Source organism: Xenopus laevis, chromosome 7S (assembly GCF_017654675.1).
Source record: "Xenopus laevis strain J_2021 chromosome 7S, Xenopus_laevis_v10.1, whole genome shotgun sequence".
Taxonomy (NCBI): domain Eukaryota; kingdom Metazoa; phylum Chordata; class Amphibia; order Anura; family Pipidae; genus Xenopus; species Xenopus laevis.
Genome location: NC_054384.1, coordinates 44,611,619 through 44,638,119, shown reverse-complemented (window position 1 = coordinate 44,638,119; position 26,501 = coordinate 44,611,619). Strand labels below are relative to the sequence as shown.

The window sequence follows — 26,501 nt, the reverse complement described above, 5'->3', positions numbered from 1 at the left end:
GATCATTGGGATAATCCACAACTGCTATGGGCAGCGGCAAAGCCGGTATTAAGAGGGCAGATAATTTCCTATTTAATAAAGCAAAAAAAATCATATAATGAAAAATACAACCTTTTACAAAAACAATTGACAGAACATTGCAAAACTTTTAAAAAAACAAACACTGAAGAGGACAAATATAAATACAAAGAGACCAAAACACTTTTTGATACTTTATTGACTGGAAGGGCTTACAACACAACAAACCAATTTTATAGGTACGGTAACAAATCTGGCAAACTATTAGCATACATAGCAAAATGACAAACTCAAACCACTTATATACAAAAACATGAGATCCAAAACAAATTAGGCATATCATAACTGATCATTTTAAAAAACGTTATGAAGCCCCGACGGATGATCCAAACGATGGTCTGAAATTCCCACAGGAAGCTGACTTCACAAAACTATCAGTTCAAGACTGTGAAATCCTTGACGCACCTATAACGGAAAAAGAAATATCAGATACAATCCGGCACTTAAAAAAGGGAAAAACAGCAGGACCAGACGAGCTCACTGCAGAATTTTATAAACTATTGATAGCAGATATAACACCACTTCTAAATACTTTATATACGGATACCTTGCAGGGAAATTCGCTCTGGCATGAGGCAAACGTAGCCAGAATTATATTGATCAATAAAGAGGGCAGAAATCCAACAGATCCAAAATCGTATAGACCAATTTCACTTCTAAATCAGGACTTAAAAATAATAAACAAAATAATGGCAGATAGACTTCAACAAATACTACCTTCAATACTCACCGAAAATCAGGTTGGCTTTCTCAAATGTCGCCAACCAGTCCAAACCCTTCGACAAGCTCTCACTGCAATATATATTAGTAACCTAGAAAAAAGAAAACACAGAATGTTAGTAAATCTAGATGCTGATAAGGCTTTTGACAGAATAACACACATACATTTACGTTGATTAATTAAACTCCAACACTTTGGCATACATATGCTAAACCTCTTTAAAAACCTATATTTAGCACCCAGTACCTTTCTAACAATAAACAACACTAACTCAGACAGATTTCAAATTCACAGAGGTACACGCCAAGTATGCCCATTGTCACCACTTCTATTCAACGTAGCGATTGATCCACTGTTAAGACACATACTCAAAAATCACCAACTTCAAGGTATCCAAATAGGTCAAACAAAGTTGAAGGTGGCAGCATTTGCTGATGACATCCTATTGTTCCTTAACCAAGCCAAAACAGAAATACCCATAATCCTTCAATATATACAAAGGTTTGGTAAAATAGCAGGATTTCAAATTAACTTAGACAAATTGGAGGCGCTAAAGTTAAATCATTCAGACCCTACAGACTGGCTCTCACATTTCCCCTTCAAAAAAACCAACTTCAGTATTAAATATCTAGGGATTAGACTACCAGCACACCATAAAGATACGTAAAATAATAGATAATATTCAACAGGGGGTGCATCAATGGAAACACACTAATTTGACATTCCTGGGCAAAATACATTTTATTAAAATGATTTCCTTCCCCAAATTACTATACCCACTACAGATGTTGCCAAGTCAACAGATCTAAAAAAAAACTTTTAGAACTTTCATTTGGAATAAAAAACGCCCGAGGATTAGCCAATTTAAACTACAGCAACCTAAACACCTAGGCGGAACGAATCTCCCTAACATTAAATATAATGAGGCAGTGCTTCTTCGCTACACTGGGGACTGGATTCTCAACAGAGATATCTACACAACAATATCTCTAGATCAATACACAGCTGAGAACTACTCCCTTAACTACATATTACACTCATCATCAACATCCCACCACCGCTCCGTAACAATCCCATATTTCTAGACACATATAAAGCATGGCACATAGTTAGGAAGAAACAAAAACTATCACCAACTATATCTCCATATCTATCATGGTTGGGTAATGATGACTTCCCAATAGGCAAACGAAATCCCATTCTTTTGCAATGGAGGGAAAATGGGTTACAAAACTTATATGACATAATAGACAACAACTATACAGTAGGGATGGGCGAATTTTTTCGCCTCGTTTCGCCGAAAAAATTACGCCCATAGACTTGTATGGAGACGTGCGACAAAAAAAAGACGCGCGACAAAATAATTTCGCCGCGCGACAATTTTTTTTCGACGCCCATAGACTTTAATGGGCGTCTGCGACATTTCGCCGGCGGCGAATTTTTGGCGAAGCGAAACGGGTCAAATTCGCCCATCCCTGATACAGTATACCCTCGGGAAAAATTGACGGAAAAATTCCCATTCATGACACAACATGTATTTTTAACTCTCCAAATTCTCCATTTTGCAACAAATGCAATTAAAAAAATTCCTGATGATGATAAAGCTAACCTATTTAATCAAATCTGGAAAAACAAACACACGAAACAAACAACTTCCCAAATATATCAAACAATTAGGACATTGATTGACACAAAAACAGGTAGACGGCACTTCTGGAATAGGTTTTATTGGGGTTGCTGCTGTAAGTAGGTTTTACAGTAGCAACCCCAATAAAACCTATTCCAGAAGTGCCGTCTACCTGTTTTTGAGTCATTGGAAGTTGGCAGTGGGGATCCTGCTTGACTGAGCACCTGGTTAGGAATGCGGTGAGAAGTAGCGGTCCTTTCCCTTTTTTGCTCTCAATCCTCAGATTGATTGACACAGACAACGAAAAAAAAGGCCGGTTTTGCATGGACTACAGTAATTCCAAACAAGACACTTCTTGAAATTTTCAAACATCACACAAATGTAATGAAGCTACTTCCAGTCAGTAGATATCAGGAAATGGCTTTAAAAATACTCCATAACTCATATTTAACTCCAATTAGGAGATACAAAATGGGAAATCTGCCCTCTGATAGTTGCCTCAGATGCCAATCCCCAAAAGCAGATCTAATACAAAACCTATGGTCTTGCCCCTCCCTACAAAATTTCTGGACAGACATAGCAGAATGTGGTCCTCAGATCGTCAGAAAACCTCTCCAGTTACAATTAGAATGGGCAATATTTAGCGATGAGACAACCTTTACACAGTTGACAAAAACAGATAAGAACCTGATTGGAAGACTGGCAGCAGCAGCCTGGAAAACAATACTGCAACATTGGCTAAACAAAGATCCACCCAACATAACGATAGTAAAACAGAAATTGCATTATCTATTTCACATGGACTGGCTGGAAGCCACAACTAAAAAGGAGCAAAATACCAACACATTTTTTAAGACATGGCCAACATACATAGAATCTCTGCCACAACAAGGAGATCAGGATGCTGATGAAGGGAGGGTGAAAACCCCCCAAAACATTGTTGCACATGAGGTGGCAATAAAAGGGGCAAGCTCCCCACCTGAGAAAATACTGGTGTTGTGTGACTCTTTTCCTACATCCAATACACATTTATTTTCCTAGCATTCCAGAAAAATGACAAATTTGTGGAGGTTTATTTATTGAAGGTTGCATTTTTGTGGTTTTAGAGGTTTTTGAAACCACAACTAAACTCACAAACTCCGATTGTCATTGAATTTATTAAAAGATCCAATGTATTATAGGGATATGGTAAATTAGCCACCCTAGTTAATATTGGCTAATAATATAATAAATCACCAAGATGTTGTCTGGCTTAATCAGTATATTCTGAATCTTGTGCCAGAAAACCTTTAGAGCCTTCCAAACAGCCTTCAGTTCCCTGTATTTGCATGATACTGTTTTCTGTCTCTGAGCTCACAGCCCTTGAGAAGTATGTTTTTTCCAGGTGTCCCCCCAACTTTGGAGGGATGCATCTAATGTTATCATCAGAGGAATATCTGGCAAAAAGATTTTCCCTTGTCCAAATTGTGTAGGTTACATAGTTAAAGGGATTCGGTCATGGTTTTTATTGTGTAGTTTTACACTGTATACATTGAAAATAATTAATTCATAGTTAAGTTGGGTTGAAAAAAGACCATCAAGTTCAACCCCTCTAAAGGAAACTCAGTACACATACCTACACACACCCACCAAAACTGTAGATATTAATATCTATATTATTTGTAGATTGTAGTATCACTATAGCCTTGGATATTATGAATGTTCAAGCAATCATCCAAGCTCCTCTTAAAGTGATACTGACACTAAAGAATTTCTTTTCAAAATATTAATCTACATTAAAAGTTACATATAAGTCACGTAGACCATTTTTTACTGATTGTTCTGCTTTTGTAAGTAATTGTTATTTGAAATTCCTAAACCTGATTGTGTTGCCAAACTGACTGTCTCTTCTCAACATGTCAGTTAGCGTTTTTAAAGCTAACTGACTACTGCAGCTAAAAAATGTCAGCCCCCTCATAGAGGAACATGCGGGTAGAAAAGGTAATGTAAAAGCATCAGGCAAATACTTTTATGGCAACATTATAAATAGCATTCAACGATAATGTTATGATAGATATGAAAAAAAGGTTAATTTCTGATGTCAGTATCTTTTTAAAGGACGGAAGCAGTGGTTATAGGTCTTTTACACTGAATCTACCTACTACTGATGTGTTTCACATCTTTTTAAATGTGTTAACAGAGTCAGCCCTCACAAAATCATCAGGCAGTGTATTCTACACCCTCACTGTCATCACTCTAAAAAACCACATTGCTGCAACTAAAAGTTTCCTCTAGTCTCTAGGGGTGGCCTCTGGTCTGATGATCCATTTTATGGAAAAATAAACCTACTGCTAATGGTCTATAATGCCCTCTAATGTACTTATAAAGAATAGTCATGTTCCCTTTCAAGTGTCTTTTCTCCAGAGAAAACAACCCCAACCTTGATAATCTACCCTTATAATTTACATTTTCCATCCCCTTAACTAGGTAAATTGCATGTCTCTACATTCTCTCCAGCTCATTGATATCCTTCTTCAGGACTGGAGCTCAAAACTGTACTCATACTCCAGGTGAGGCTTTATCAGGGACCTATAAGGGTGTAGAATTATGTTTTCACCGTTTTAATGCCCTTTTTTATGCAAGACAGCACCTGAATAGTAGCCACAGAATGACACTGCCTGGAATTAGACAAATTGTTATGTACAAAAAACCCTAGATCCTTTTCAGTTAAGGAAACCCACAACACACTACCATTAAGTGTATAACTTAATACACCTGCATGAAGTGTATAACCTGCATGGACCCTAGAGTCGTGCACAATTTAGCATCATCAGCAAAAATAGAAACAGTACTTCACTCTTTGATAAATATACCCCTATGTCTGGTAAGTGATCACTGGGCCAAGATCCTACAGAATGTCCAAAGACCACTATTAAATTAATGCATGAGACAGACCAGTTTCTTCATTAAGGCAGTAAATCAGAGGACAATGTAACAATTTGAAACAAAGTTTGGCAGTGTCAGAATAGGCTTGTTTACTGCTTACAGATTGAGCAGTATAATACAACTTTTTATACAAATGATTCATTGTGTGTCTAGGGGTAATCTTCAGGCTCTTAGTATTTTCTATAAAAAATAAAGAATATGTATTGCTGAGTCACATAGACAAGTTACAGCATAGATGGTCAATACAGGTTAAAGTAAATAAATAGTAGCTTGTGCTTAGTGGCACAGGGAGACAGCACAGAGAGGTGTTAAACACTGCTACCCTAAAACCCTACTGCCTACTAAGGCCAGACATCTAGACAATCTTATCCACCCTATTATAAATGTATCATATAGTACAAGGAGAAACAAATAAACAAGTTCATGATTTTATTGTTATGAACCAGCAAACATCCAGAGTACAGACGAATTAACATAGAGGTGGAAAGATGATAGCAAGACCCCAGAAAATCAAAGATTCGTGGGTAGAGAATTTGTCAGACAGGACACTTTATAAGCCAGAGAAGGAACTTCCAGCTATAGTATTAAACTTGCTGTGAACCATATGTCCCAGTGGTCTTCACAGTCACAAAATCATCACATAACAAATGCCCTAGCAACTTTACAAGAGAGGAGGGCTTTCACATCACTTGCCAAAGGACTATAAAAAGAGATGCACAGTGATACTGAACATACTATCTCTCCCAAGTGGTCACACTACTCAGTGATTGTTATATATGAGCATTCAAGAAGGATCATACTAGCAACAACTTGAAAAGGACATCATTTCAACACCCAGGGGAAACCACTCTATGAGGCCCATTTACTAAGGGTCGAATATCGAGGGTTAATTAACCCTCGATATTCGACCAACGAAGTCGAAGGATTTACCGCAAATACTTAGATCGAAGGAAAAATCGTTCGATCGAACGAATTTAATCCATCAATCGAACGATTTTCCTTTGATCAAAAAAAACTTAGCTTATGGGGAAGGTCCCCATTGGCTAACATTGGTGCTCACTAGGTTTAAAGTGCCGAAGTAGGTAGGCAAAGTTTTTTTTTTTTTTTTGAACTTTGTATTTATTGAAGCTTGACAGAAAAAAGACATACAATGGAATGTATTTCTCACATGTAAACATATGGTTATGAATAAAGGACATCCTGACATACATTCCCATCCTAATTATCCTCGTTTCTTATTTTTAAGCAGTGAAATGCCGTATGATCATAGTCATACATGAGAAGAACAATAATGTGGGGAGTTTGGTGGTTGAAACGCTATACCTGCCTATGCAGTAGGCCTTCTCGAAATAGCCAGATATTCCACACTTCATCAAATTTGTGTAGTCTATTATTCATTAGAGCAGTTAGTTTCTCCATTTCAATAGTCCACCACAGTCTATTCCGTATTTCCTGCATCGTTGGGGGGGGGTCTTTTCCATTTTTTTGCTATCAAGCCCCTGGCTGTTAAGCAAAGTTGAACGCATAGCTTATGTTCGTTAGAAGTCACTTGTTCGGGCTTTCGTAGTAGTAGAGCCGCCCAAGGATCCGGAGCTAAAGCCGTTGCTAAGGTATCATTAATTGTCTGAAAGACTTCTTTCCACAGTCTGTTGATTAATGGGCAAGTCCACCACATATGCATTTCATCTGCAATTTCCCCGCACCCTCTCGGGCAAAGATCTGTCGTATGAAACCATCTATGCAGTTTATGGGGCGTATAATACCAATCGTGGTAAACTTTATATGCATTTTCTTTTATACAAGTGTTAATTGAAGCTTTTGCCATAGTTCTGTGAATCCTCTCCCATTCTTCATCGGCAATAGATTTGCCTAGGCGCTGCTCCCATTTACGCATTGCCTGTGTTTTCCCTGTAGAGTTGATTTGTTCCATGAGCTCGGTGTAAAGCAAGCTGATTTTGTGCTTGCGATGGGGGTTATTGCAAATATATTCAAAAGGTGAGTTGTCTGGAGAGCCCTGCCCCAATAACCGTACAAGAAAGTGGGATATCTGCTGAAAGCGATAGTGTTCTCTTAAAGGTATGTGATATTGTGTTCTCAGAGTGTCCCACGTCAGTAATTTTGAGTTACGAAACATATCCTGTACTTTCGTGATGTCATTGGTTGTCCACCACGCAAATGAAGATGAGTTCAGCCCCGGAGGGAAAGCAGGGTTATGTAATAATGGTGTGAGTGGGGATGGCTGCTTATGCGGATATAAGGCTGCCTTCACTTTGTCCCAAGTTGTAATTGAATACTTGATGAAAATGTTGTTCATGAGTTTCCTGGGCCTGTGTTTGTACTCCAACCACAGCAGGTCCGCTGCTTTGTGGGGGGCAGTTAAGTGGTTTTCAAGTTCCACCCATCTGTCGTTACAGGCGGACGAGTGCCATTTAGCTATTTGCGCTAGTATGGCCGCTTTCCTATAGTTTTCCAGATGTGGAAAGGCTAAACCCCCCCTGTTGATAGATTGATAGCAGACTGATTTAGCAATTCTGTGTTTCTTATGTTGCCAAATGAAATCTAGCATTTGTTGTTGTAGTTTGTCTAGTTATTTCTTAGGAGGAGGCACCGGCAGAGCTCTAAACAGATACAAAAGCTTGGGGAGTAGAGTCATTTTAATAGAACATATCCTGCCTAGCCAAGATATTGGCATGGTATGCCACCTTTGTAAGTCTTTGCGTAATGATAGGATAAGAGGGGTGTAATTAATTTCTGCTGTCTGAGCTATGCATTTGGGGATCTTGACTCCTAGATATTTGAGTCCTTTATTAGCCCACTGGAATTCAAAATTGAGTTCGAGGAGTTTCTGTACATGTTTTTCAAGGGAAAGATTGAGAGCCTCTGATTTAGTGTTATTTATTTTGAAACCTGATACGGTAGTGAAGTCTTGGATCTCCTTATATAGGTTAGGCAGGGTAGTCTGAGGTTTAGTTATCGAAAAGATTGTATCGTCGGCAAAAAGCGCTACTTTATACGTATGGGACCCTATGGTTATCCCTGAAATGTCAGGGTTTTGGCGTATCCTATGAGCCAGGGGTTCAATGCACATCGCAAATATTAGAGGGGATAAGGGGCAACCTTGCCTTGTCCTATTTTTAATAGGGAATGAGATTGAATGATATCTCCCCATTGCTATCTGAGCTGAGGGTCTATCATACAGTTTCATTACCGCCGAGGTGAATGTTGATCCGCATCCCATTTGCATAAGAGTGTGTGCAATGTATCTCCAGTCTATGCGGTCGAAAGCCTTTTCGGCATCTAAAGCTAAGAGCATAGATGGAACTTTGTTGTTTTCGACCGCATATACTATTTGTAGAATTCGCCTAATGTTGTCTGTTGCTTCCCTCCCCTGAATGAATCCAGTTTGGTCTGGATGAATGATCATATGTAGATGTCAATTTAGCCTATTAGCCAAGACTTTGGCGTACAGTTTGAGATCCAGGTTTATTAAAGAGATTGGTCTGTAGTTTTGACATAGATTGGGATCTCTATCAGGTTTTGGGCTCACAATTATATTAGCCCTGGCCAGGCAAAGTTTTTTTTAAAGAGACAGTACTTCGAATGGTTGAATAGTCGAACGATTTTTAGTTCGATTCGTTTGATTCGAAGTCGTAGTCGAAGGTCGAAGTAGCCTATTCGATGGTCGAAGTACCCAAAAACAACTTCGAAATTCTAAGTTTTTTTACTTCAAATCCTTCACTCGAGCTTAGTAAATGTGCCCCTATGTCTATTTAACACCTTAAGATACACAATAAAGAAGCCCCCACTCAGGCCAATTGTCAGCAGCATTAAAGAAACAGTTCAGTGTAAAAATAAAAACTGGGTAAATAGGCTGTGCCTGTGCTAAAAATGTAATCTATAAAGGCTGGAGTAAGTGGATGTCTCACAGAACATAACAGAATACAACTTCCTGCTTTTCAGCTCTCTAACTCTGGGTTAGTCAGTGACTTGAAGGTGGGCCACATGGGACATAACTGTTTAGTGAGTTTGCAATTCTGTTCTGTTATGTTAGACATCCAGTCACTCCAGCCTTTCTAGCTTACATTTTTGGCTAACTAACTATATTCGACACATCTTTTATTTGGCACAACCTATTTATTTACCCAGTTTTTATTTTTGTACTGAACAATTTCTTTAACTTGGTGACATATAAGATCTCTAAATACTATCTAATATCTTAGTCCATTTCGTTGGTAACACAATAAACCACATTCAGAACCCCACAGACTTACCAACAAAGCTCCAGAGGTAAAACTAAGGACTAATGAAAAAATAGTGTCCTATGATGTTACATCTCTGAAAACAGCATCAGCAAACAAGACATTCTTAGCAGCAGAATAAAGCTCAACTCAGGACAAGTTTGTTCTTTTCTGAACCTATATTTTAACACCAACCACTTCAAGCATTAAGGTCTTTTATATACAAAAACAAATCTGTTCCATTGGTTCACCTGTGTCATGGGTTCTCTCGTGTTTATCATTTTTGGGAAAAATAATATCTCACAAGCTACCTATATAAGAATCTTTTTGAAGCCAGATTTTTAGTAATATTTTGCATAGGTTTTTTTGCTTAATTGCTGTTATAGACCATTGACAATGTTTATAGTTAGATAGTTTGTATAGTTCATATTACAATGCCTTACAATGATATTTACTGATTTCCACAAAGATATATCCATATGATCTTCCTAATTTTGCTCCAATTTTTATTTCTTTTACATATAAAAAATGGTTTCCAATATAGTTTGTTAACCGAAAATGTAATCTATAAAGGCTGGAGTGAATGGATGTCTAACATAATACTGTTGTGTCCATGGAATATAGTGAAACACACAGACAAGTAGCTGCTGAAGTAATTGTGTAATGCTTAACAGGAAGGAAACTCCATAACTCAGTAAGATAAAAGTAGCATAGAAAACAGCATATTCAACAGGAAGCCTTATACATAAGACTCTAGTACTAGAACAGCATCAGCAGATTCAACAGGCACAATTACTTTAACTCATATTTAACAGTTCTCTCCCCCATCAAGATTCATGGTGGTAACACCTGTAAAAGAAATGGTTAATAAAAGTCACAAGTTATAAGTTAAGTCTATCAGGAGGTCGATGCTCTCTTTGTGGGTAATGCCTAGAAATGTTGCCCTCTTCTATGGAAGGAAACTAGTGCTCGGAACAATCAGGTACCACTGATGCTTCAGAGCATGTACTCTCCATTTTGGTTGGACTTGCAGGGGTTGTTACCTCTGGTGATGTCACAATCTGGGGCTCAAGGGGTACCCCTTTACTATAGGGAATTCCAACAAGGCTTTGTGTCTGGTTTTGCTCAGTGGTAACTGCAGTATTACGTAGCTGGTCAATATGACAACGCCAATATAGATTGTAACTGCATGGACCCCTTTGAGCAGTGACAATTGCTGGTAGCCATTTATTAAGCCCTCTGTAGTTCCTTGCCAAGACTGTTTGCCCAACACTAAGCTGCCGCAAGTTTCTCCTCTCTCCTCCCCTGATTTTAAACTGGTGGTTTCTTACATGACGATTGCGATCTGGTTTCAGCAAGTCTAACAGAGACCTAAGATTGCAGCCCATAAATAACATTGCAGGCGTACAGCTTGTAGTTGTATGAATTGAATTCCGATAGGATAACAAAAACCTTGCCAGTTTATGCTGCAGGGATCCACTGTCATGTGCTAGTGACTGTTTCATAGTTTGTACAAATCTTTCAGCTAAACCATTTGTTGCAGGATGGTATGGATTTGAAGTAGAATGTTTAATTCCATTGCGTTTCATAAACAATTGAAATTATTCAGAAATGAATTGAGAACCATTATCACTAACAATCTGTTCAGGTATTCCAGTTCTTGCAAACAAGGTTCTCAATATAGCAATAGTATATGAGGTACTAGTAGACTTAATGCAGAAAACCTCTGGCCATTTAGAATGAGCATCCACAATAATGAAAAACATCAGTCCCAGAAATGGTCCAGCAAAATCAATGTGTATACGTTGCCAAGGAGCAGAGGGCCATTCCCACAGATGAACTGGAGCTGGTTGTGGCATAGACCTCTTGACATCCATGGCACTTGTTTGCTAGTTGCTCTATTTGTTGATCAATTCCTGGCCACCACACAAAACTCCTAGCAAGTGACTTCATTTTTACTATGCCTAGATGGCCTTCATGCAGCTCATCTAGTACTCTTGATTGCAACTTTGTGGGAATAACAACACGAACTCCCCACATTATACATCCTTCATGTATGGTCAGTTCATGTCTACATGAGTAGAAAGGAATTAGTGGGGCCTTGTCTGTATACTTCCAGCCTTTAAGAGTTGCCTCATAGACACATGCTAGAGTGGGATCTCTTTTGGTTTCATTCTCAATCATTTTACAGGTTAGAGGAAGACAATCAATCTGATGTACATTAAGGGGCCGATTCACTAACTTCGAGTGAAGGATTCGAAGTAAAAAACTTCGAATTTCGAAGTGTTTTTTGGGCTACTTCGACCATCGAATGTGCTACTATGACCTTCAACTACGACTTCGAATCCAACTATTCGAACTAAAAATCTTCGACCATTCGATAGTCGAAGTACTGTCTCTTTAAGAAAAAACTTCGACCCCCTAGTTCGCCATCTAAAAGCTGCCGAACTCAATGTTAGCCTATGGGGAAGGTCCCCATAGGCTTTCCTAAGTTTTTTTGATTGAAGCATATTCCTTCGATCGTTGGATTAAAATCCTTCGAATCGTTCGATTCGAAGGATTTAATCGTTCGATCGAAGGAATAATCCTTCGATCGTTCGATCGCACTATTTGCGCTAAAATCCTTCGACTTCAATATTCGAAGTCGAAGGATTTTAATTCCCAGTTGAATATCGAGGGTTAATTAAGCCTCGATATTCGACCCTTTGTGAATCGGCCCCTAACATATTCAGAATTTTCCTCAGAACTGTCTTGATCTAGTAGTGGCAGACGTGACAGTCCATCTGCATTTGCGTGTGCAGCTGTCCTCTTGAACTCAATATCATAGTCATAACCAGCAAGAAACAAAGCCCAGCGCTGCATGCGAGCAGCAGCTGTTGCAGAAACTCCTTTCTTTGGGTAAAGTATTGCAACCAATGGCTGATGGTCTGTTACGAGTGTAAACTTCCGGCCATATAAGAATTGATTAAATCTTTTCACTCCCCAGATAAGGCTAAGTGCTTCCTTGTCTATATTCCGGGTGTGTTATTATTGAAACAGCAGACCCTGTGTCTAATTCCATCTTAACTGGAATACCATCTATTTTTGGTGTTAGCCAGATGACAGATCGGTCACCGGTATCTGCATGATAAACATAAATACTTCCAAGTTCAGAATCAGTGCTATCAGCTAAACAAGCATTATGAACATCATGTGTAGTTGTAAAATGCTGTTTTGAAACAGTGAAGCTCATTTTGTCACTTAGGCATACTGCTTGGATATGGCCCTTTTTATTACATTTTTTGCAGGAAGCATTCTTGAATTTGCAGGTTGCTGCATTATGGAATACTTTCCCAGACCTGTAGCAAGATCCAGAATTCTGATTAGAATATCTTTTATTTTGACCTGCCACCACTCTATGCACATCAGTTGCTGCTTTGTTTCTGCTTTGCTTCTGTTCTGTAATTCTAATGTGTCCTTAGCAGTGGTCTCCATTGCTACTGCAATTTCTATTGCTTGTTTAAATGTGATGTTATCCTCTGTTAGCAGGCTTTTCTGTATGTTTTCACTACATAAACCACATATAAATCTGTCCCTTAGTGCATCATTCAGTCCATCCTTAAAATCACAGTGTTCTGCCAGTTTCCTTAAAGGAACAGTAACGTCAAAAATAAAGTGGTAAAACTGCTGTGTTTGCTTAAGAAACACTACTATTGTTTATATAAATTAGCTGCTGTGTAGCAATGAGAGCAGCCATTCAAAGGAGAAAAGGCTCAGGTTACACAGCAGACAACAAATAAGCTCTGTCTGTCTAATTGTGTTATCTTTTATCCATTAGTTAACCTGTGCCATATAGCCGTTTTTCAAATTCCGCCATTGCTCCATAGCAGCTTGTTTATATGAACTATAGTAGTGTTTCTAAAGCAAACAGATCAGTTTTACCAGTGCAGGGCAACAGTACATGATATTTCCATTAATTTAAAACACTTACATTTTTTGGTGTTACTGTTCCTTTAACTCTGCTGCAAACACAGCAGGGACCCCACTAAGAACCTTACTGTCTCACCCTCCTGCTGGTTCCTTTTGTGAAATCTGAATCTTTCTGCTATAACCAGGGGCTTAGGTGACATGTGTTCCTGAACAATTTGCACTATTTCTTTAAAGCTTTTAGAAGATCGTTTTTCTAGTGCTGTTAAGTTGCGCACAAGGCTGTACGTTTTGCCCCCTATTACACGGAGTAATACTGCCACATGTTTCTCTAGGGGTATGTCATTTACTTCCAAATACTGTTCCAGTCTCTCAATATATGTAGCCCAGTCCTCTATTGAGCTGGCAAATGCTTCCACTTTCCCAATATGTCCAGCCATATTTCCAGATAGCATACAACTCTCTGCAGTGACTTACCACTGTTCTGTGTCTTTTTTATTTATTTTTTTTTAGCTGCAGCTTTTGGTGTCTCACATTTAGCAGATCTTCCTACAATCCCATCCTCGTCGCGAATCTGTTGTGTCCATGGAATATAGTGAAACACACAGAAAAGTAGCTGCTGAAGTAATTGTGTAATGATTAACAGGAAGGAAACTCCATAACTCAGTAAGATAAAAGTAGCATAGAAAACATAACAGCAGATTCAACAGGAAGCCTTATACATAAGACTCTAGTACTAGAACAGCATCAGCAGATTCAACAGGCACAATTATTTTAACTCATATTTAACAAATACCAAGAACCTATCTTCCTGCTGTAAGGAAGGTAACTCACCCTGGTGGTCCAGTGGTGCGGCGGGGATGCGCACCGCTCCTCTTCTCATGCGCTGCCTTCCCCTTAGTGTGCGCGCGGCGCGCACTTCCGTGTTATGTAAACGCATGCGCGCTGGTGTGATGACGTCAGCGCGCAAAGGCGCGAAATTTAAAAGTATTAAAGGGGTACTTTACTGTTTTGTCATTGCCCATTATAGGATTGTTATCCTGGTGCTTCTTAGCCTTGTGCTTTCTGTTCCTGAACCTTGTTTGATAATCCGTGTTTGACCCTGCCTGTATACTGACTACTCTGAACTCTGAATATTGACCCAGCCTGAACTTTGACCACTCTTTTGCCTGATCCTATCTGTCTGATTGATACCCGGTTTTGACCCTTGCCTGCCTGGCGATTCTGTTATCTCCCTGCCTCGACCTAGCCTGTCTGACCATCTGCTTGCCTTGTCCTTTGTACCGTGACCTTCGGGCCTAAAGACTCTGCTAAACAGCCATGCCCCTTCATCAGCCAGAACATCTCGCCTTGCACCCCTCGTTAAGTCCAGGTGGCACCCAAGTAAGCTGAGGGCTCCTCCCGAAGCCCAACGGTGGTCACACTACTGGTGAAGCCGAGCCGAGACCAGGTGTGCTTGGCACTTGTTCTGGTATTGGGTGCCGGCCGTGATACCTGCTTTACATCTTTTTTACTCTTAGCTAGTCAGCCACTTGAAGGGGGGGCACATGGGACATTACTGTTCAGTGAATTTGCTTTGGTCTTTTGCATGCAGGTCAGATTGAAGTCAAACAGTTGTGACCCTTATTCCCCCCCCCCCAAGGCACTGATTGGCTACTGACTGATAACCAATAAGAGAGCTGCAAATCAGGATGTTGGGTTCAGGTTATGTTAAACATCTTGTCACTCCAGCCTTTATAGATTAGATTTTTGGCTAACTAACTATAATGAAAACATATTATATATTTTAAAGCCTATTTACCCAATTTTTATTTTTACACCAAACAATTCCTTTGAGTTACCTGTATGTTTATTTATTCACAGGAAAGATTCTTGTTCACTGTGTCTTGGGTAAAAGTCGATCTGCCACCCTGGTCCTGGCATACCTAATGATTTACCAGCACTTCTCCCTGGCAGATGCAATCCGCCATGTAGCAAGGCAGAGATGCATCGCACCCAATCAAGGTTTTCTCGAACAACTGCAAAGTCTTGAGGCAGAGCTACACAGCAGACTTTGGAAGTGTAATCTTCTCTGATTGAGCATGTTAACATTCAAGAAAGAAAAAAATATATATATATCTATATCTATTATTTAGAGTCCAAGGGATTTTTACAAAAACACTGCCATTTAGCCTTTTATGTTGTGTCTCACATTGTTAAGCTTAAGATTTTGATTTAATATTTAGCATTTATTGGTTAAGAATGTTTCAACTTGTTTTATCAAAGCTGAACCTCTCAAAGTCTACGCTAACTAAATGATATGATTGCACTAATATTCATTGTGGTAATGTACAGAACCAAAATTAGAAACAAGTTGTCTCTGCCCAAAGATTTATGGGCTAACATATACATGTTGCCTTCCTAGCCTCTATGCCTGTGGCATAACAATAACTTTCATTTTTATTTATGCAAGTCCTTGAAGTCACTGACCTTCTTACATGCCCCCTTCTTCCACTGTCAGTAACTGTATTATCTATGCATGGGTATATGCATCAGGTCCTCATTTCTAGAGCAGACATTAGATTTTGGGATGATGCTTGCTTTGATAACAGTTTCCCCAATATATACCCTATACCTACATAGTAACATAGTAAGTAAGGTTGAAAAAAGACACACGACCATCAAGTTCAACCTTTTAGTTTTTTTTTGTTGTTAATCTGCCTGCTAGTTGATACAGAGGAAGGCAAAAGACCCCATCTGAAGCCTCTCCAATTTGCCTCAGAGGGGGAAAAAATTCCTTCCTGACTCCAAAATGGCAACTGGACTAGTCCCTGGATCAACTTGTACTATGAGCAATCTCCAATAACCCTGTATTCCTTCACTTACTAAAAAGCAATCCAATCCCTTCTTAAAGCTATCTAATGTATCAGCCTGTACAACTGATTCAGGGAGAGAATTCCACATCTTCACAGCTCTCACTGTAAAAAAACCCTTCCGAATATTTAGGCGGAACCTCTTTTCTTATAATCAGAATGGGTGACCTTGTGTCAGCTGGAAAGACCAGTAGGTAAATAAAGCATTAGAGAGATTATTATATGATCCCCTTATACATTTATACATAGTTATCATATCTCCCCTTAAGAGCGTCTTCTCCAGCGTAAAAAATCCCCAATTTGGCCAGTCTTTCCTCATAGCTAAGATTTTCCATACCTTTTACCAGCTTAGTTGCCCTTCTCTGTACCCTCTCTAATACAATAATGTCCTATTTGAGTGATGGAGACCAAAACTGTATGGCATATTCTAGATGGGGCCTTATAAGTGCTCTATACAGTGGAAGAATGACCCAAGTGCTCTATACAGTGGAAGAATGACACAAGGTCCTTTTCCAAAATGGATTTGCATAGTGCAGTCCCATTAAGGGTATAAGTGGCTTGGATATTTTTACATCCCAGGTGCATGACTTTACATTTATCAACATTGAATCTCATTTGCCACTTAGCTGCCCAGATTGCCAGTTTGTCAAGATCGTGTTGCAAGGATGCCACATCCTGGATGGAATTAATTGGGCTGGATAGTTTTGTGTCATCTGCAAATACTGATACATTACTTACAATACCCTCCCCTAAGTCATTAATGAACAAGTTAAATAAAAGTGGACCCCAACGACTTCATTAAACCAAACAGACCTTAGTTTAGAAAGCAGTCATTTGTGCGGCCAAACGCTTTGGCAAAATCCAAATAGATCACATCTACTGCCCCCCCCCACTGTCCAGCATCTTACTTACCTCATCATAAAAAACAATAAAATTTGTCTGACATGACCTATCCTTCATAAAGCCATGCTGATTACTGCTCATAATGCCATTCACTAGTACAAAATTTTGAATGTAATCCTTTAACAAGCCTTCAAATAATTTGCCCACCACAGATGTCAAATTTACTGGCCTATAATTGCCAGGCTGAGATTGTAATCCCTTTTTAAATATTGGAATAACATCAGCTTTTCTCCAATCCATAGGCGCCATACCAAATGAAAGCGAATCTGAGAAAATCAGAAATAGGGGCTGGTCTAAAACTGAACTAAGCTCTCTTAGAACCAGGGGGGGGGGTATGCCATTAGGCCCTGGAGTCTTGTTTACATTAATGTTTATTAAAGCTTTATGAATCATATCCTGAGTCAGCCATTGACTAGATTGAGCTGAGCAATTAGTGCAGCTATAAAGTGAGCCTGGGAACTCAGACTCCTCTATTGTATACACTGAAGAAAAGAACTGATTTAGCACATTTGCCTTTTCTGTATCTGTTATAACCATACTGGTACCATTATTTAATGGAGCAACACTCTCAACCTGCATCTTTTTACTATTAATATATTTAAAAAACTTTTTAGGGTTAGTTTTCACCTCCACTGCAATTAATTCTTCATTTCCTTCCTTTTCCTTCCAGATTGCTGATTTACAACATTTATTACAGTGTTTATATTCATTAAATGCAGCTTCTGTCCCAACAGATTTGTAGTTTTTAAATGCCTGTATTAAGCCACATAGGATGATTCTTAGAGCTTCTGCATTTACTCCTTAAGGGAATAAATTGAGAACAGTAATGATTTAATATCATTTTAAATGACAACCATTTCTGTTCTGTGTTTTTAGCTGAAAACTTAATGCCCCAATCAATACTCTGTAGGGTAGCCCTCAAGGCACTAAAACTAGCTTTTCCAAAATTCATGTTTTTTGTTGCCCCAGTATATATTTGTTTTTTGCACCAGACATTAAATGATATAACATTATGGTCACTATTACCCAGGGGTTCAATGACTTGAACATTTGCAATAAATTCTGGGTCATTTCAGATCACTAGATCCAGAATAGCATTTTTTCTGGTAGGCTCCTCAACAGCATGTGCCATAAAATTGTCATGCACCATGTTTATAAACTTGTTCCCATCCCACTGATCTGGCAGTACTTTTGCTCCAGTCAATATCTGGGTAATTAAAATCCCTATTATCATTACTTTACCCAAACTAGCAGCCTTTTCTATTTGCATCAGGAGCTTAGCCTCCTCCTCACTTAAATTAGGGGGTCTATAGCATACACCTACAATTAATTCGCTGGACTCTTTACAATTGGTGAAGAACTCCACCCATAAGACTTCTGCTCCCTCATTTTCTAACATAAACTCCTCCTTTATATAAGCTTTTAAATCATGCCTTCCAAACAGACATACCCCTCCTCCTTTTCTATTGCCTTTGTCCCTCAGAAACAAAGTATAGCCACTAATATTAACTGCCCAGTCATGCGACTCATTCAGCCATGTTTCGGCCACACCAATTACATCATATTTTCCCTCCAGCACCTATGTGTATGTTCTAAATGTGGATTCCAAAATAACAAATGAAACAAGATTTTTATCATTTATATAGTGTAGTGAATGTTTATTTTGCTCGACTAACACAACCAAATAAGATTTGGATTGTTTCAAAGGTCGACAAGTCATCTTTAAGATACACGTGCAGTCAAACACACAGAGAGTGTCAGTATACAGTATGTTTCTATTGATATAGCAGCATGCTTCTCCTCCTGTCTAAATATATCAGGTTGTATCCAAGGACAAACTTTGGTTTCCCCACAGTTCAGCACTTGCAGGTCCTCCTCCACCTGTTTGAGACGATCTCCAAGTACAGAAAATAAAGTGCTAGAATCCTCAAAAATTCATTGAGGAGGGGGATTTAACAGAAAGAATAAAATATAGTGTAGTATTTTTTCAAAAAAAATTTTTTTTGTTATTTGTTTTTTTTTAAAGAATTTCTTAAACACCCTCCTCCTGTCTGCATATAACCATACACCCTAGGGAAGAGTGGGAAAGAGCATATGCTATAGTTAGCTGTACCTTTACAATAAAATAATACTTCAAGAGAGCTAATAAAATCCCCATTAACATTAAACCATTAGAATTGGGTGCTTTGAAGTTAAACCAATGATTATGGGCTATTTTAACATACTGGTTGATTTCTCTTTATATGGGCTTCTAAGGAGATGCTTACAAACTGATAATATGGGGATAATTTGGGTGGAGGGGCTTAGTGCAAATAGAATTGTAAAGTGTACAGGGCAAGGACCTCCTACTTAACTCTTCTATACTTATCACTAATTATTGTATTGGCCCTGTTTGTTCTATTAATGTATTGCTATATAAATTAAAATATACATACATACATGAAGTTTATTAAATAATAAGTATATATTTTAATTGGTAATATTTAGTAGATAGTTGGGCTCATTTATAAAGTTTGCGAAGTGCATATTTATTCGCAAATACTTGTATTAACCATGTTTTTTCCTGAACACTAATATATTGCGATACTGTGTCCGTCTTTCAGTTTTTTGCGAACTTTTCGCAAATAGCTTGCAAATGCTCTGTAAGGATATTGACAATTTGTTAAGCACAATAATAAAACTGAATAAAACTGCTAAAACTGCTGAACAGGCCAAAGACATAACTTTTATTATCAATGTTAAAAAACACGCACCTCAATCAAATAATTCAAAGTTTATAGTTTTCCTATATTGGCTCAGGTAGTTATTATAACAATTTATACTTTTGACCATACTGTTTGACTATTTGAGAATATATGGTCGGGTACTTTTAAATATATAGTTGGGTATTTTATTTCTGAGTGATGCATGAAGATTAATATGTACTAGATCTGATTTCTAATGTGTAACTAACAGTTAAGCTATCCAGAGAGCAGCAAATCACTGGTTTATCTTAATCCTCTCTTATAATCTGGATATATGTATTTGAATAGTTAGTATCCAATACGGTGATTTTACTTATTACCAATAATTTTTAATAGGTAGCTAACCACTCACATTTGTATACTGAATAGTGAACACAAGAAGGGTAGTTATTGATAATTTTCTCTTTGCATGCACACAATACACCTTCCCCCTGCATCATCACTGTGCACAAACTTGACCTAAGCAATCACTCCAACTTTTTCTGCCCCATCTGACTTCATTCCACTACGTCACTAGATCAGCACAAAAATTGATTATATATTTTACCAATACCAGCCACGATGGTCTCAAATAGGAACAGTAGCCTTTAATTTCCATATTAAATTCCCTGCAGTACCAAAGTGACAGGACACAGGGTAGTCCTCCTGGTACACCTCTTCCTATTGCAAATGGTGGCTGGTGCTCATCTCCTGAAAGAGATTTTAGAGGTTTACAACTGGAGTGGACACTGTGCATCTCCCCTATGCAGTGGTCCTCTATAATTCCAGTCCCACCAGATTTTACTCCCCCAGTTCCATCTCCCACCACTGAATACCCACTTTGATAGGACATTGGCAGGGATGCAAGTTCAGTTGCAAGATTTTAGAATTGCAACATTGCAAAGGCCAAAGGGCTGTGCCAAATTTTCAAAATGGCTACTGCAAATTCTGAATGTAATTTTCCACTCGCCTCCTTCATTTTTTATTGTTTTCACCAAAGATGGTAAAAAGATGACAACTATATACAATGCTGAAAATTTAATAGAGGAAGAACAGATTCAGATTTTACTGGGCCATGAAGCAAGTATTTTCAAAACTATTTGCAGGTTTGACAAGGAAGGTGTAAAGGAAGTGACCTGATTTCTCACATTAAAATCAGAGAATTGGTAATTTTCAACTATACACTTGCTCTTGGGAAAACTTTAATTACTCCCACATGCATGGATTCTGCTTTCAAGTAGCACATGGAAAAATAGGAGCCTTTGGCAACATCCAGGTGGGAACAAAGTGGCCAGAACTTTCTTTGAGCTAATGCATGGTGTGGTGACTAAGTTGGGGCCACAAGAGCATCTTAGAATGTATTGAATATAATATTTCTGGCACAAATGTGGCTTGGCTATACATCAAATGAGCTAGTTCTAATTGGTTACCACTAGTGATGAGGGAACATTTTCTCCAAGTTTTGACACGAAAATGATGCCCATAAGATTCCAGTTGGTGAAAACATTTGTTGTGCGTCAAAAAAATGTTTTTTGCATAGACTTTAATGCATGCACCGAATTTTCGCCATTTCTGAATCTGAAACAGGTCAGATTTGCCCATCACTAGTTACCACAGAAGTCTGCACTGCATCCTAGAAACACTTTCAGTCAGATTGCTTCTAACTAGGCATCTATGTATCCACTGAATCACTAGTGAACAAGAATGAAGCAATGACAACGTGGGCATTGATTGAGGCTATCCAGACCCTATGTTTGTGCACTGTGGTGTGTGGCAATCATACAAGGCAAGGAATGTATTGAAGGGCATTTGTGACACTAAACATCATCAGGTATACATCAGGTGATCTATGCAATGCAACTCCAAACCTAATGCATTAGACACAGTTTAGCTGCAACTACAGTAATCAGACATAAGACTGATACATTGGAATGCTCAGGTAGAGAGTGGGGAAACAGCAGTTATCTAGCTGATTATATGATTACATTCAGTTGACTCTTCATAAGCATTCATACAATTTTCTTGTTCTCTGAGGTTCATTAAGATGTTCACTTCTGAAAAATACTTTTTGAGGGAGGATGATAGCTCAGCACTATGCCACCTTTCAAATGAAACCCAAATGAAGTGGGAAATTGTACTGGCAAGGGTTTTGCTGCACTGTCGTGCTATATCAGACTTAGGAATGGACTTTGGAACACTCTCATAAGTAACCCTATACTTTTGGTCTTCCAGTCCAGTTTGGCAAGTAGTAGATCATATGATAAAATTAACAGTTATAAAAATAGACTCAAAAGTAGATATCCTTGAGTCATTTTAAAAACATTAAGAAGAAGGATCAGCTTTGCGTGAGACTGAAAACACGCGACAGTGAATTGGAATTAAGAGAGTCTGAATATTAAAATAACAGAAGAAAAGAAAACAAAAGGACTGAGGTGTGTGCTAAATTCACATAAGCAAGGTTGAAGGTACAAATCAAGCATAATATTACATGCAAATGTATATGTAGAAATAAGAGTTATATTTATGTATAAAGAGGTATCAAAATATTAAATTGGATGTTTACGTTAATTTTGAAAAACTATACATAAAATGAAGACTAACTGAAAAGTTGCTTGAAACAGAGCATTCTGTATCATAATAAAACCTAAAAGGGGGTCACTGACCACAGCAGCCAAACAACTATTTTACTGTGAGTCTACAATCTTACTTTGTATTACTTATCTTTCTAAGTATACCATCTTCAATTCATATTACAGTCTTTCATTCAAACCACTGCCTGATTGCTGGGGTAAATTGTTCCCTTGCTACAAGATAGCTGAAATTGCAAACTATAGAGTTCCTGGACAAAAAATGAAACATATTAATATACGACAAATATAGACCAGATGCAAATTGGTGAACTATTCATTTAAAGACTTTTTCTCTCTTTATTTATTGGACCATCCTCACTACATAAAGTGGAACCTCAATTTTATCCCCCCCCCCTCATTTTACATTGTTATTTTGTGGTCCCAGCAATTGTTTTCTTAACTTCTTTAGTCTTCAAATTTCCCAGGGTAGACACATGCACATGTAACCCTTTCTTGACAGGAATATGCAGGGCCACACTGTGGTGCTAACAGTAGATCCCAAGCCTCTGCTAAGTGGGAGATTTGCGAGGTTTGGATAAGTTAAGTGCCTTCACCGAGGGCTAAAACCAGATATTGGTGGGCATACAAATCCCTGGGAACTGCAATAATGGTGATTGTGGTACCCAATGTAGCAAACAATAAACCACACAATACGCAGATAATTTGTACATTACAATCGGTGATGCAATATGAACAGTGAAAAACTAATAACACAGTGAATGTTAGACAATATAATACACTTTATACACTACTTGCAACACCTTTGTCCTCCAGTTACTAACAAGACACAGATGTGCAGTCCCTTCAAATCCTCTTCCCACATCTTCTCCCTCTTTTAACTACTTTTGCTGGCTGCAGGGGATATCTCTCCATACCCTGGACCCTGCTCCATACCATCATATATTAGTCCTTGTTTTCCTGCCAACTTGTGCAAATCTTCTCGTTCCTCTATTTTCTCTAACCTTATGCAGATTCCAACTCTTTCTTGTTCCTGTCTTCCCTTTTCTTGTACCCTCCGTAACATGCTCTCTTTAATTACCAAAACCACATTAATCCATGATCTTTTTTGCTTTAATTTACTTACTCTTCTTGCAATAACAGAAACCTGGCTCTCACAGAAAGATACCGCCATTGAAGGTGCACTCTCTCTCATGGTGGTCTCTCTTTCTCTCACACCCCCCGAACCATTGGACGTGGTGGGAAAGTTGGAGTTCTCCTCTCGCTGTCGGTTCAAAACTATTCCTATTCCTCCAGCCTTCTCATTTTACTCTTTTGAGGTGCATACCCTTTTCAACCCTCTCTCTGTACGTGTTGCTGTCATTTACAAACCCCCTTCAGCCTCCTCCTGTGCTGCCTTCCTTTCTGGCTTTGACACCTGGCTTTCTTTCTTCCTATCCACTGACAGCCCTCCAATCAACCTTGGGGATTTTAACTTCCACATCAATGATGCTTCACAACCCTGGTCCTCTCGTTTTCTCCGCCTCCTTTGAGCTCCAGCAGTGGACAAACACCCTTACTCATAAGGATGACCACTTTCTGGATCTAGTCTTTACTAAAAAACTCTCTCTCTTTGGTTTTAACAGTGAACCCTTCGCCCTTTCCGATCACCTTTTGGTTACATTATCCATCTCTCACTTTCCATGCCCAACTGCTTCTTCCCCACTGTCTTAGTTCGGGCTATACATGACATTGACCTTCCAGCCTTAGCTCAGTCTTTCAGGTCCAGTCTCACTTCCTTTAAGGAGATGTCTGTTCCTGATACCCTGGTAAGTGAGTATAATCACATACTATCCTCACCATTGGCTCATATGCCCCTTTACAGGCTAAGCGTACATATGCTCAAAACCCACGACCCTGGCTGAATTCACAAACCAGATTCTTACACTCCTGTAAATGATCTGCTGAACGTATGTGGAAGAAATCCTGTATGCAAGCAGACTTTATTCACTATAAATTTCTAATGTCCTGCCTCAATTCTGCCTTGTCGAAAGCCAAGCAAGAGTACTACAGTACCCTTATAAACAATTACAAATCCAACCCATGACGCCTGTTTTCTCTATTCAATACTCTTTTCCATCCGTCATGAACAGTATCGGTCAACCTGACGCACTCTCCTCAGGACTTTGCTGATTTCTTTAAAGACAAAGTAGAGTCCATCCACAATCTGATCCCTACCTCTACCATTGCAAACCAGCTCCTCCTTCCTAAGCCCCCTGCTGCATGTCTTAATTCCTTCCCTCCAGTAACAATATCTGAAGTCTCCAAGCTTCTCTTGTCCTCCCCACTCACAACTTGCCCCCTTGACCCTATGCCTTCCTCTCTGCTCAAACATTGTGTTGCAGAGCTTACACCACCACTTACTCACATCTTTAATTCTTCTCTAGCTTCTGGAACCTTCCCTTCTCCTTTCAAACAGGCCTGTGTAAAGCTTATTCTTAAAAAGGCCACACTTGACTTGACCATCCTGTCTGTCAAATTACCGTCCTTTCTAACTTCTACCACTTGCCTCTAAACTCCTAGAACGTATTGTGTCCCCCCATATTACTAACTTTCTACACACACATGATCTGTTGGACCCTCTGCAATCTGGTTTCTGTCCTGGTCACTTTACTGAGACTACTTTGTGCAGAGTTACAAACGATCTTCAGGTTGCCAAAGCCAAAGGTCACTTCTCCATCCTTATCCTCCTTGACCTATCATCTGCATTTGATACAGTTGACCACTCTCTCCTGATGCAGATTCTGTATTCGATTGGCATCCGTAACCAAGTTGCATCTTGGCTTTCTTCTTACCTCTCTAACCGATTATTCACATGCTAACAACACCTCATCTCCAGTTCCACTTAATATGGGGGTGCCGCAAGGCTCTGTACTTGGTCCGCTGTTGTTCTCCCTGTACACTCTGTCTTTGGGAGATCTCATCCGATCATTTGGCTTTACTTATCATCTGTATGCTGATATGCCAAATATATGTATCCACCCATTCATTAACAGCTGAAACAGAGGCTAAAATCTCTAACTGTCTCCTAGCTATCTCAAATTGAATGAACCAGCGCCAACTCAAACTCAACCTAACAAAAACTGAACTAATCATCTTTCCACCTAAGCCTGGGCCTACTCCCCTTTTTACTATCTCTATTGATGGCATGCTCATTGACTCTGTCAACTCAGCACGCTATCTGGGGGTAATCTTTAACTCCTCTCTCTCCTTCTCTGATCATACTAACACCACTCAAAATCTGTCACTTTTTCTTATGCAATATTGCCAAAATCTGTCCCTTCCTTTCACCTGCTACGGACAAGATGCTCATGCATTCTCTCATCCTATCCCGACTAGATTACTGTAATCTTCTACTAACTGGCCTCCCTAATGCCCATTTCTCCCCCCTACAGTCGGTATTAAACACTGCTGCCAGAATTATCCTTCTCTCATCCAAAAGGGTACAGGCCCCTCCCCTGCTGAAGTCCTTTTCATGGCTTCCTATAAAACAAAGAATAACTTATAAACTCCTCCTCATAACCTTCAAAGCCCTTCATTCCTCTGCACCTAACTACATCTCATCTCTTGTTCCTGGCCAAAACCTCCGCTCCTCTCCACACCACCCCCCACTAGTACTGCTGTTTCACATATCAAACCCTTCTCTCTTGTGGCTCCTTAGTTTTTGAAATGCCATTCCTGTATCTCTGTGGAGAGAATCCTCCTTCAGGGTTTTTAAAATGAAACTCAAAGACTACCTCTGGGAGCACCTGGATAACACCTGAAATGGGAACCGGCACTTATATAACAGTGTAACAAACTGTAACCTACAGCACCTTAATACCCCTTCAAATTGTGTCTGTATGTTACCCTCCCATTTAGACTGTAAGCCCTACAAGGTAGGGTCCTCCAGCCTTTTGTC

The 26,501-nt window shown here is 39.1% G+C and overlaps 2 protein-coding genes and 1 long non-coding RNA gene across 4 annotated transcripts in view; 2 read left to right on the top strand and 1 right to left on the bottom strand.

The window, feature by feature from the left end:
• Nucleotides 1-16,230, top strand: part of LOC121396326 (dual specificity phosphatase 29-like) — a 78,462-nt gene extending 62,232 nt beyond the window's left edge. Inside the window, exon 3 of the mRNA XM_041571167.1 lies at nt 15,359-16,230. Within this exon, the coding sequence (XP_041427101.1) occupies nt 15,359-15,570 (212 nt within the window). The 3' untranslated portion in view covers nt 15,571-16,230. The remainder of the gene's footprint in view (nt 1-15,358) is intronic.
• On the bottom strand, nt 200-24,500 carry LOC121396327. The gene is made up of 3 exons (XR_005962984.1): nt 23,688-24,500; nt 809-890; nt 200-483 (listed from the first exon to the last, which is right to left on the bottom strand). It is a non-coding gene; the product is annotated as an uncharacterized LOC121396327 (long non-coding RNA).
• The window catches only part of LOC108703376 (dual specificity protein phosphatase 13), an 81,131-nt gene continuing 76,898 nt past the window's right edge, over nt 22,269-26,501 (top strand). Inside the window, exon 1 of one of the 2 annotated variants that reach the window (XM_018239442.2) lies at nt 22,269-22,405. The gene's annotated coding sequence lies outside the window, so the exon portion shown is untranslated. The remainder of the gene's footprint in view (nt 22,406-26,501) is intronic. The other variant, XM_041571166.1, reaches the window with a different exon arrangement.